This window comes from Cynocephalus volans, chromosome 2 (assembly GCF_027409185.1).
Source record: "Cynocephalus volans isolate mCynVol1 chromosome 2, mCynVol1.pri, whole genome shotgun sequence".
In the NCBI taxonomy this organism is placed as follows: domain Eukaryota; kingdom Metazoa; phylum Chordata; class Mammalia; order Dermoptera; family Cynocephalidae; genus Cynocephalus; species Cynocephalus volans.
This window is the reverse complement of record NC_084461.1, coordinates 224,795,970-224,807,432: the sequence shown is the minus strand read 5'-3', so window position 1 is coordinate 224,807,432 and position 11,463 is coordinate 224,795,970. Positions and strand designations below refer to the sequence as shown.

Below are 11,463 nucleotides of genomic sequence, written 5' to 3'. Positions count from 1 at the left end.
CTACAACTTTCCACAAATACATGTTTTTCGTAATTTACTACCACACTATTTCATGCCTTACTAATAAAAACACCTGCCAATTTAATAGTACCTTAAGAGGAGGACTGTTTAAAGGCAATTAATATGACTCAAAAGATAACATACATGACCCTTTTTTGGGGGTGGCAAATGATAATATTAAATAGATGTTTAAAAGTTACACATCAAAATAATGCTGTTATCAGATATTAATGATCTAATTTATTGAATAGATCTGAATGAATATAAGACCTGCTTTTAGCACCAATAAAAAGAATTCTTGAGATTTCTGTTCTGCAAACTTCTAGATGTGCTCCCTGACAGCATCTTTTGGGTAAAGGAATGAATGTGCTCCAAGGAGTAACTGTCTGGTCCCTGATTTTATAACACAATTCATATCACCAAAAAGAAAAAAATCAATCCAAGTGTTCTGTCCTTTAGTTAGCATTATTAAAACTTTGAAGTTTCAGAGAAGAGTTTCTTCTTCCTTAAAGTGTTAACCATGAGGTAGACATCATTCAAAGTAAACATCAAATGCTGCCAACTTCCATCAACAACGGGATTAATAATCAGAAATTCCCACTGCGTTCTGATTATTCAGTGAAGTGAAGGTTTACGGAGCAAGGCTGATCAACAGTATTCTGCCTTGAGTTTCCAAATTCCTTCACCACCAGAAGTTCTATGAAAAGTGCACAGGTTTCTCAACAGTTCTCGGAAGACACAAGACTGCGACGTGGATAACTTGGACTCGAACTCCTGCAGTATCTCCCGAGTGCTGGCCTGGCCATCCACATGGGCCTGAAAAGCGATGAAGTTCCTAATGTCCACGAGAAGGTCATCGTGTTCCGTGGTAGCAGGCAGCGGGGCACTCGCCTCTTGGAAGGGCTCGTTTTCACTCTCCAACCGCTCCGGCAGAATCAGGTGGTTTCTAGCTCTCATTTTAGCCAGGAGTGAGGATGAACAGAGGGCCCCAGAAGAAGACTCTGCATCTTCTGCTGTTCCACTAAAGTGCTGAGGCATGTTATCTTTCCCCTCCTTTTTCAGGACACCGTTCTGGAGAAAGAAGACCACCGCAATGACACATGTAATTTCTAGTTTATGCCTCACTTCCTTCCCCAAAGGCTCTAAAGGAACACAAAATAGCACATGTGCCCAGATGAGGTTGATGGAGAGAGAATGAGGCCCCATCTAACGGAAAGGGGGGAGAGTCAAACATCTAAATCTACCCACTGTTAAAGAACACTTAAGAAAATAAACAAAAGGGAAGGCCAACTAAGCCATCCCCATGGTCACCATCCTGCATGGTGAAAGCAGAGGGGAGGCAGAATGGACAGGCTGGCTTCTAGGCAAGGTTCCTGGGAAACCTGCTCCAGGAAGCCCAGGCTGCTGCCGGTGCCTGGGGCTTCTCCTGTTCTTCCTCCCAAGTGGGCCCTGATCCACACACTATGCGACAAGGAACAATATCACAGCTATAGTTCTTTTTCTCCACTCTTAAACCTTCTTACTCCTTCCCACCTTACACATCATGAACAACAACACAAATCTAACTTTGAAAGGGCCTCAAATCCCTCCTGGATAACATGGGAAGTCAAAAAGTTTCTCTATTCCTAAATGTGTTCATATCAATCTAAAATTGGAGTCTGAACGTGGGAGTTTCCAAGTTTTATCATTAATATTACCCTTAACCAGAAAGACTGAAGAGAGCACTGAGTGGTGGGGTTTGGCCTAGTTTTACTGCCACTGAAGCACTCAAGGCACATGGGTGTCATGGAACAGGGAGAGATGGGCACTCAGCCCCAGCAGCTGGTAAACTGCACTCAACATTCAAGGCAGTTTTCTGGACCTTCATTCTAGAGGGCAGTGGTCTCTGGAAGTGGCACTTCCCTTCCAGATGGGGCTGACTGTACAGGCAGCAACACACCTATCCCTTTATCAACTCTAAGGGCAATACTGCTACAGATCTTGGGTTAAAGACTTGTCTTTTAGGAAGTCAGCTAGTCCTTTTAGATTCAAATGAAAGTACACCATAAGTCAGAGCATCCAACACAAATATCAGGTATCATTATACCAGTGAAAACCATTTTCTTCACATCTGGAATCAGGTGAAATTTTCACGGCAATTCAATCAAGCAAGTCTCACCCTGAGGCTATCACATTACCTGGCATTTCTCTGTTGGAGATGTTGAAGAAGGGCACTGCACAGAGAAGTTGGAATTCCTTTTCTGACCAAACCTACTCCTAAATGAGGGAAAGAATCAGAGTAGATAAAAACACTTGCTTTTGTGACTTGGAGATCAAAATTCTCTCTCCACGGCTAACCTCTTCCTGGGAAGATTTTCACACGCATGGTCATTCTCTCAGTCACGCCATTTCTCCCCTTCCCTTCAAAGCCTCCACTTCACTCGCCTGCGAAGTAACTGCTGCATCTCAGAATGAGAACCACTCATTATCCTCATTCAAAACCCTCAAATTCCAGGTAGGAAAATTATTATTTTTTGGCGGCTGGCGGGTACTAGGACCTGAACCTCTGGCCTTGGTGTCATCAGCACCCCACTCTAACCAAGTGAGTTACCAGCCAGCTAGGAAAATTATTCCAAAAGAGCATACTGCCCAGCAGAGTAATTACTGATTGCTGTAAACTGGCTAGTCATCTTATTAAAATTTAATCATTCCTCTGTATCTCTTGCTATTTTTAACGACGTCATCTCTCAAACAGAACTGTTCACTTCTCCTTCCCCTGGAAACTCACTATGGAAAATGGGAAGAAAGTGAGGCAGAAGGTAAGACTTACAATGGTATTTCCCCAAGTCACCCAAATCTGGCTGACGCAACCCCACCCTGAGATTACTGTGAACAAACAAGAGGACAAGCACCCACACCAGCCATGACTTTACTTCTAGCCTTGATTGTTTGGCCTCCCGCAAGCACGGCAAGGCAGCATCTCTTACTTTATTCCTGCTGGTGCACCAGAAGTGCCCCTGTGGCCAGTCCAGGTGGGAACACCAGATGCTGCTCCCAGACACCGCTGCCGAGAGCGCCTCAGGGCTTTCAAGGCGTCCTGGGCCACGCGGTTGGCTTCTGCCTCCACCAGCATGTAATCTGGACCGGCTCCATCCATGATGGCATCATGTTTCATGACGCTGTGCACACCGACTAACAAGAACAAAGAAAACAGCAAAAGTGATATTTCAGTTTGCAGAGCAGACACTTTTCTCCTCTATAAAAGCCTAGTGTTGTGGTAGACAAGAAACAATGAACAATTTGAGCTGTTATTGACCAAGTGGCCATTATGACCCAGGAACTTCACTAATGCTGTTTCTATGCATACTCACCACCTGTGAGGTAGAGACTATTAATTATCCCTGTTTTATAATAATTGAAGCACAAGGCTTTAATCACAACATTAACATTTAACCTCCTCCCTGCTACCTGGAAGGGAAGCAAAAACTTTACATTAATAAACTTTTTAGTGAAGGAAAAAATAAAAACCAGAGTTATAAAATTTTTTTAAAATAATGATCATAAAAACACTACATATCAGAATCACTGGGATACATTTAATGCAGGCATCACTGGAAAATTCATAGCCTTGAAAACTTGTATCGGTAAAAATGAAATAAAAATAAATTTTCAAGTAAGCCAAAAAAACCCCCCCACTAAAATACACACACAAAAAAAGCAGATGGAAGAAAGTAATAAAGATAAAAGCAAAAAATAATGAAGTAGAGAACCGTGGATCTAATCAATAAATCAAATCCTGGTTTATTGGGGAAAAAAAAAAAATCACAAAACAACCAACCTACTTAGCTTAACTAAATCAAAGAAAAAAGGAAAAATAAATTTATGAAATTGTAAGTGACAAGGGGGAAATCACCTTACACCAGAAGTGAATTTTTTAAAAAATCATTAAAAGAGCATTTTGTAGATCTATATGCAAACTTGAAAGCTAGGCAAAATACATACTTTCCTAGGAAAACAGACCAGTAACTACAGAAGAAAGAAAGTTATCAAGGAACTACCTTAGAAAAAAGCCCAAATGGTTTCACAGAATTTTAACAAATATTCAAAGACCAAATAGTCCCAATGCTATATAAATTATTCCAGAGAATTGAGAAGCAATTCTTTCTATAAGTACAACTAAACCTGATAAACATAGTACAAAGAAAACCACAGACCAATATCATTAATGAACATCAATGAAAAATACTAAATATGTCAATAAACAGAATCTAACAGCAAAGAAAGAAAATAACACACTGTGGCATTATTTTAGGAATTTAAGGTTGGTTCAGTATTAGGAAAACCATCACATAATAAACCTAATATGGTTTATCATGTCCACAGATGATATTCCCACAGATGCTGAAAATGCCTTTGACAAAATTTAACATTCGTGCCTGCTGATAACACTCAAGAAATTGAGAATTAATTGATACTTCCTTAATATAATAAAACATATACCTTAGTCTTAATGCCAGAATCTTACTTAATGGGTAAACACTAGAAGTTATTTCTGCTAAGAATGTAAAAGATGTTCATTATCTCTAATACTTAATATTTTATTTCACATTTGCTAGTGTGATTAGAAAAAGGGAATCAATTAGAGACATATGAAATTGAAAATGAAAAAGTAAAATTTTCCTTTTGAGGCTTTTTTTAACGACAGTATTCCTTAGAATATACATGTATATATATGTATTTATTTATACATATATATGTGTACATATGTGTACACATATACACACACACACAGGTACAAATAAATATATACACATACATCTGTTTCTGTGTCTGTCTGTAAAAACCATGAGTTTGGCTGTATACACACACACATACATACATATACACATACATCTATTTCCTAGCTGTTAACTAGAAAAGCAGTGACATGCCAGTAACCACGAACACTCTGAGAACCCATATCCTAGTTTCTAACTACCATTCTCCATGGCTCCCTGGAAAAATGGCTGATTCCAGGGCTGGGGTAGAAAAGATATGAGTTGAGCTCGGAACATCTTGGTGTGCCAGGAAGTAAGGAGGTGCTCAAAGAATAATGGGGACACATCAGAGGAACAAAGGAGTCAGCTTAACGGAGCTCCCATTAGGCAAACCTAAGACAATGTATCACAATAATAACACTAATGGATTACAGTCATAAAGAAAAAGAGAATCCATGAGTCCATACTGATATAAAAATAAATAATAAATAAATAAAGGAGAAAAACCTTCCTCACAGTAGAATGTTAATCACCATTTGGCAGCCCTTTAGTAATAACTGACTGAAGGAAAGAATTATCAACAGACATTAAATCCAGTGGACAAAAGTTTGATGAGGGGACAGGATATTTACATAGTCTCAAAGAATATACTTCAAAGTACGTATTAATTACAAAGGGAAAAATATTAACTTTAGAGTTGAGAAACCTGGCAGACCCCAGATTAATCTTAAAAGTTAATCAGTAATAGGACAAAAGAACAACATGTCTCTGAATAGACGCACTGAGTAAGCTGCAATGTCATCTCTGTGGTATTCCTGCCAAAAATGTATGCACGTTTGTATGTGCGTGTGTGAATGAGAGTAAATGCTGAAAAATGTTAGTAACCGGGGTGAAGGATGTAGGTGAGTTCTTTGTACTATTCAAACTTATTTTAAGTTTGAAATTATTTTAAAACAAGAAATTAACAAAAAAATTTAACCATGTTAAAGTCTTTCTGAAATGCCGTACACAAATCTGTCTTCTTAAACAGCACCATAAACAGCAATCTCTGGTAACTCAAGGCCATCACACTGTGAACACAGCGACTGCTGAGGGTAGGGCAAGATAATGCCCCTGGGAGGACTAAGCTGTGTGGGGCTATCTGTCCTCCACGGTCTCGAGCAATTGCTGAGTCTACTTCACCTAATTTTGCTCCCTTGAGAATGGCTATCAGCTTTCCTACCTGCAGAATGTTTGCCGCTAGCCATCCTTCTGTCTCTTTCCCTCGATCTGTGACTGTAATCTCCTGTGGTTGGAAAATCAGGCAAATACAGCATGCAAAGAACCTGCCTATTAATGTTCACGTAGTGTGCACCTATTTTAAGCACTGCATCCTTCCTGAAGCAGCTCTAAGTTACTTCCTATTGTTTTCCAAAGTTTCAAATTCTTCTAGGTCTTCAGAAAAGAGGGGTAAATACAATTTTCAAAATGTCAATACATTTCAAACCTGACTTTTAGAAGAAAAACACTTCTGGCTGAGAGTTCACTCTGCATAGTCAATTAAAGGCTGCTCCTGCTAGAAACAGCCTACTCACCTCCTGACCCAGTACCCCTGTGGCAGATGCAGCAACAGGATTACCTGATTTTTTGAAAAGCTTTTCAAGAACATAATCATCAGTGCTCTGTTTCCTGGCCTCCCTCTCATCTGCACTGTCCTGCTTCTGGAACTGCCTTTTCTTCAAGAGGTGTGGAATCCGGGTTCCTTCAAACTTGGCGTCCCTGCGATGCTTAGCGTTCTGAGGCTTTTGCTTTGGTCTCGGGTGTTTCTGCAGGGTCTCTGCTGCTGCCATGCCATGATGTTTTGTTTTTGACTTGTGCTTACAGTAGTTATTTTCCATCTGCTCTCTGTCACAAAAGGGCTCTGTCTGAACCTGGCAGCCTTCTCTTTCATGAGAAAGACCATGCCTTTCATCAACACTGCCCTCACCAGGTGGCACCGACACTGTGCTGATTCTTGGAGAATTTGAACTTTCCTCCTTTCCGCTCATCACCAATGACCCCTCTGGTCTAGACACCACGTTGGCCTCTTCTCCAAGCCTGTAACTGCCAGACACATTACTACTCATGTGAGGGTCAGCTTTCAAAAGATCGCTTTGGTGAGAAGTTACTGCATTTACTTCAGTTCCTGTGGCCTTAGATTTCCCCTCAGGTGACGTGGCATCATGTGTAGATGCATCAGAACCAGGGAACATTTTGCATTTTAGAATGTCATGGTCTGTTCCAGAGGCTGGTTGAGTCTTCCTTTTTAAATGGCATTTTGGTGTCTGAACATCTGAATCAGTTCCTATATAGGGGAAGACCACAACTAATATTATATAGCATAATTCTTATGTAAGTTATTATGTTAAATGAGATCATTTTACATAATACCTGCAAAAATAGCACTTGTTTCAGTGCTCTGAGATGTGTCAGGACTAGTCAGAGTAAACAGCTCATAAAGATCATTGGATTTGAAAAATCGCCTTTGTTTGGGATCTTTCAGAACTCTGTTTGTCAAAAACTGCTTGAAGATTTGCCTAGAAAGAAAGAAATTAAAGTGGTATGAAACAAAGTTTAGCTCTACCTCAAGGGTCAAGTTATAAAACAATGTAAGAGAGAAAGGATATCTGCAGCTGCACAAATGGCTAAATAATCCCCCAAACTTTCAGCCTTGGAAAATTATAATTCTGGAAGTACATAATACATTAGTTGGCCTCCCACATTTTATAAAATTTAAATGAGAAATAACACCTTATTACTTACACTTAAGGAGCTTTTTCAACTTCCAAGATTCATCGCATGTCAAGAAACACCTTTTCACACATATTCACATAACTCAAAGCCTCTGAGTGAGAAGGAGGTGGTCTCCCTGCCTCATGGACCAAGGTCCCCTGCCCACTCAGGACCATTCCATGATGGGGCTCGGGAAACTCTCTTACCTGCACTTTGCAATATTTCCATTCTGACCTCCTTTCTCCCCAGGTCCCACCCACTAGTCCACACTCTGCTAAAGTACCACAACATCATTGCCCTCGCACAGCAATCTCCACAAAGCAGCGATGTCACCCTCTCAGTTACTGATTCTTCAGGCTAAAGTATGTAACTCTAAGAGGAAGCTCTCTTCTCACAGGATTCAACTTGTCTCCAGCCCTCTCAACAGGCCCTTGAAGAACAGGTAAGATTGTAGGCACTGCCCAGCACATGATGGAGAGCAGGGAACCTCCCTTTAGGAGCTGGGCTACGGGCTCAAGAACAAAGTCTTTGGTGGGGGAAGGGGAGGAGCTGTCATATCCTGGCTCTGCTGTTGAATTTACCATCGCCTAGAATCCCCTAGTCATTCTATAAAAAGTCGGAGGAAGAAAGGGGTGCCCTGCCAACCTCTAAGAGTGTATGAGCCAAAGACCACCAGACACCCACACTGATCACACCTGGGTGGTATGTGTAAATGCCAATATGGGGACATTCTATTTTGTCACTTTTTAAAATTTTTCTGAAAGAAAGAGGCACACCATAGTAGGTAGGAATGTCTCAGATAACAATATGAAGTTTACACATAAGCACTTCTTGAAGTAGAATAAGGTAAAAAAATTATTGCCTCCAAAGACGTTTTTGAAAAACTCACAATAAGCCACGTAAGCTTATTTTAATGGTAAAAAATACAAAATGAAAACAAAAAATTATATCCCTTAAGTTATAGCAATTGTTACTCTAAGATGGAAAGACCTTCTAAAATAACACTTTAAAAAAATCCCCTGGTCAAAACTCTGGGTGCACAGAGCCAAGGAGCAGGCAACTGCCCACACTGACCGGTGGTAGATCTTCTCTTCAATGGTGCCTGCGGTCAGAAGCCTGTACACGGTCACCTGCTTCTTCTGGCCAATTCTCCACGCTCGCTCCCGGGCCTATGGAAGAGAGAGACGTCTCAACAAGGGCCCTTCCCATGACAAGTGCCAACCAAAAGAAACAAAGATTCCCAGAGTTAGAATTTTGGCTAAGGCCAAGTATACCTAAGGCCTGTGAAGGAAGATAAACAGTCAGTTGACAAAGATAGAACCGAGACATCTCTGCCTGAAAAAAAAGTTTGCAACTGCATGCTCCTTTTACCCCAAATCTAAGAACGGATGCCAATGGATAAACTGCTGAAGACTCTCTTTCATGTTGAAGAATAGGAAACAACCAAAATGCGACCCGTATGGTGAAGACAACTAGAATATCAAAGGACAATCACCAGTGCTAACCATGAAACTATATTTCTACTAATACATTCTTTTTTAAAAGTAAAAACCTGACCTGCGTGTCTGTGCTTGGGTTCCAGTCTGGGTCGTAGATGATGACTCTGTTTGCCCCTGTCAAGTTGACTCCTATGCCACCCACCCGAGTAGTCAGAAGGAACACAAAGATGGATGTGTCCTAGGGGCAAGACACACAGCATTTAGTATGCATACCTAAGACTAGTTACAGCACCTCACCTCTGCACTCACATATGCCACATGTGGAAATACTGGGCTGTTCCCAACACAAGGATTGTTTATGTCCTAGAGACCTTTGGTGAATCGGCATCTCGTCTCACACTTCTTATTTTTAATATTATTATATTAGCAATACTTAAAAATTAAGTTTTCAAGAAAAGAAACTCATTCTTTGGTCAAATGCACACACATGCATGCTCCTCCCCCACACCAATAATCCAGAAGTACATAGAGTTAAAGCAAAAAGCTTCCCTTCACCCGCTACGCAACCCCTGACGTAAGCATGCTGGGTCAGGTGTGGGTGTGGACGCACTAGCTCCTCTCCCTCCACATACAGCAGCACTGCTGGACTTCTCTGTTATGTTTGCTTGTTACCTCATTGTATCTTAAAATCAGTGGTTGTCTTGAAGCTATCGTAGTGGTACCATCCATCTTGAGATAGGAATAATTCTGGGCTCTGAGGAATACTTCAAGAATGTGCAGCATCTACTTGGGGGTGGGGAGATAAGAGTTCACAAATCACATACACACTCCCAATGAGTGCTTCTAAATTTGTGTAAATGGTCACACCTTCCCCAATGGGCCTATCTCAAAAGGGGTTTCTTGATTTAAGGCAGAATATAACTGTTATAATAAGTGTATTTTTAGGATTTCCTCATAACTTTTGTGAGTAGCCTCTTAGGCCCCAACTCACCTGCACACCAAAATCACATGGTGAGCTTTTTTATAAGCCAACTTCTGAACACCATCTCTAGAGAAAGATCCAAACTCCCTAAGAGATCTGCAGGCTGCCTCCTCAGTGTCAGTGTTAGACTTGCTTTGGAATTATTACTCTAGATCATATCTTATTTTTTGAATTAGTGGTCACAAGTCACAAAGAAGAAACTTGTTTCCTGTATGAAGTTTGTGCGCTCACCTGTCTTGACTGAGAAAATAGCAATACTCGTTGACCCTGCTTGTGCCATATTTTCAACAAAGACTCAACAACAATCATTTTCCCAGAACGTTTCCAGTATCCAAACTGATCTTCTTCTAGTTCATCATCTGGAAGACCTCTGAGGTTCTTGGGACCTCCAGAAAAGAGATCAGGGTGGTTGCAGATTTTTCTTAGAGCTATAAGTCCAGAGAAAATCTGTGGTGTAAAAGAACATAGGTGTACTCAGATTACCCCATGTAAAATAATATTCCCTCAGGAAGAAGGGGAAGGAGGCCCTTCAGTGTGTAACAGATTAAAAAGGAATTTTTCACCAGCTCATTAGTTTCCCCTAATCACAGCTCTCTTAGGAGCTGGAAGAAAGTAACTTTCATTCATCTTCTCTCCCCGATAGAACAAGTTCTCTAGAAACAAAAAAATTCTATTGGACTAAACTTGTGTCTATGGGTCATAATCAAGTGCTGATAATTCATTTCACCTCACGAGAAAAAAAGGTATGCAGTACATAGTATTACACATTTGATATAAAAAACTGACTCACCTTTTAAATATAGATCAGAAATGTCATACCAATTTGAATTTGGAGAAATCTGTCACATGATTTATCAAATGTACTTAAATATTCCTAAGTACTTCACTAGAAGTCCTGTAGTTTAATATATGAGTCAGAGGTTGAAGTTCCATCTACCTTTACATTATTATTATATCAGAAAACAAATCTGCATGAAAAATGCATGAATGAGAAAAATGTGAAGGATAGTCCCCACAGCAGAAGGGCACAGGAGACTAGGGGTGAGTGTCCCTGCCCCAGCTCCAGCCGGAGGACATGAACAAAACTCTAATAATGGGGTGCTTTCATGGCTTTCAGAGTGTGGCTCAAACCAAACTCACTAGTATAAGAAGCTCAGACAGAAAAAAAGAAATCATAAACTAAGCCAGAAATCAAAGGATACAGTAGTTTTAACCAGTAAACAACAGTCAGACAAATAAACAATAAAAGAGCTGAACAAATCAGGAACATTGTCAAAACTACCCAGAGAGTCATCTGTAACTCATTTTTCTTCCTCTAGACCTGTGCTATCCAATACAGTGGCCCCAGCCACACATGGCTACTGAGCACATGAAGTGTGGCCAGTACAAACTGAGACATGCTGCAAATGTAAAGTACCCGATTCTGAAGACAAGAAAAGAAGAGTAAAATGTCTCATTCACCATTTTTAAGTTCTGATTATGTATTAAAATGATATTTTGGACATATAAGTTTAAATAAAACATACGATCAAAATTAATTTCACTTCCTCATCTG

General features: G+C 40.4%; 1 protein-coding gene across 3 annotated transcripts in view; it reads right to left on the bottom strand.

Moving 5' to 3' along the window:
- Nucleotides 1-217: 217 nt before the first annotated feature.
- ERCC6 (ERCC excision repair 6, chromatin remodeling factor) overlaps nt 218-11,463 on the bottom strand; it is a 78,026-nt gene continuing 66,780 nt past the window's right edge. For 2 of the 3 annotated variants that reach the window (XM_063085845.1, XM_063085844.1), the window contains exons 13-21: nt 10,140-10,355; nt 9,599-9,709; nt 9,045-9,164; nt 8,562-8,656; nt 7,146-7,291; nt 6,355-7,059; nt 2,967-3,171; nt 2,178-2,256; nt 218-1,071 (exon numbers count right to left, since the gene is read on the bottom strand). In XM_063085845.1, the coding sequence (XP_062941915.1) occupies nt 649-1,071; nt 2,178-2,256; nt 2,967-3,171; nt 6,355-7,059; nt 7,146-7,291; nt 8,562-8,656; nt 9,045-9,164; nt 9,599-9,709; nt 10,140-10,355 (2,100 nt within the window). In that variant the 3' untranslated portion in view covers nt 218-648. The remainder of the gene's footprint in view (nt 1,072-2,177; nt 2,257-2,966; nt 3,172-6,354; nt 7,060-7,145; nt 7,292-8,561; nt 8,657-9,044; nt 9,165-9,598; nt 9,710-10,139; nt 10,356-11,463) is intronic. The other variant, XM_063085846.1, reaches the window with a different exon arrangement.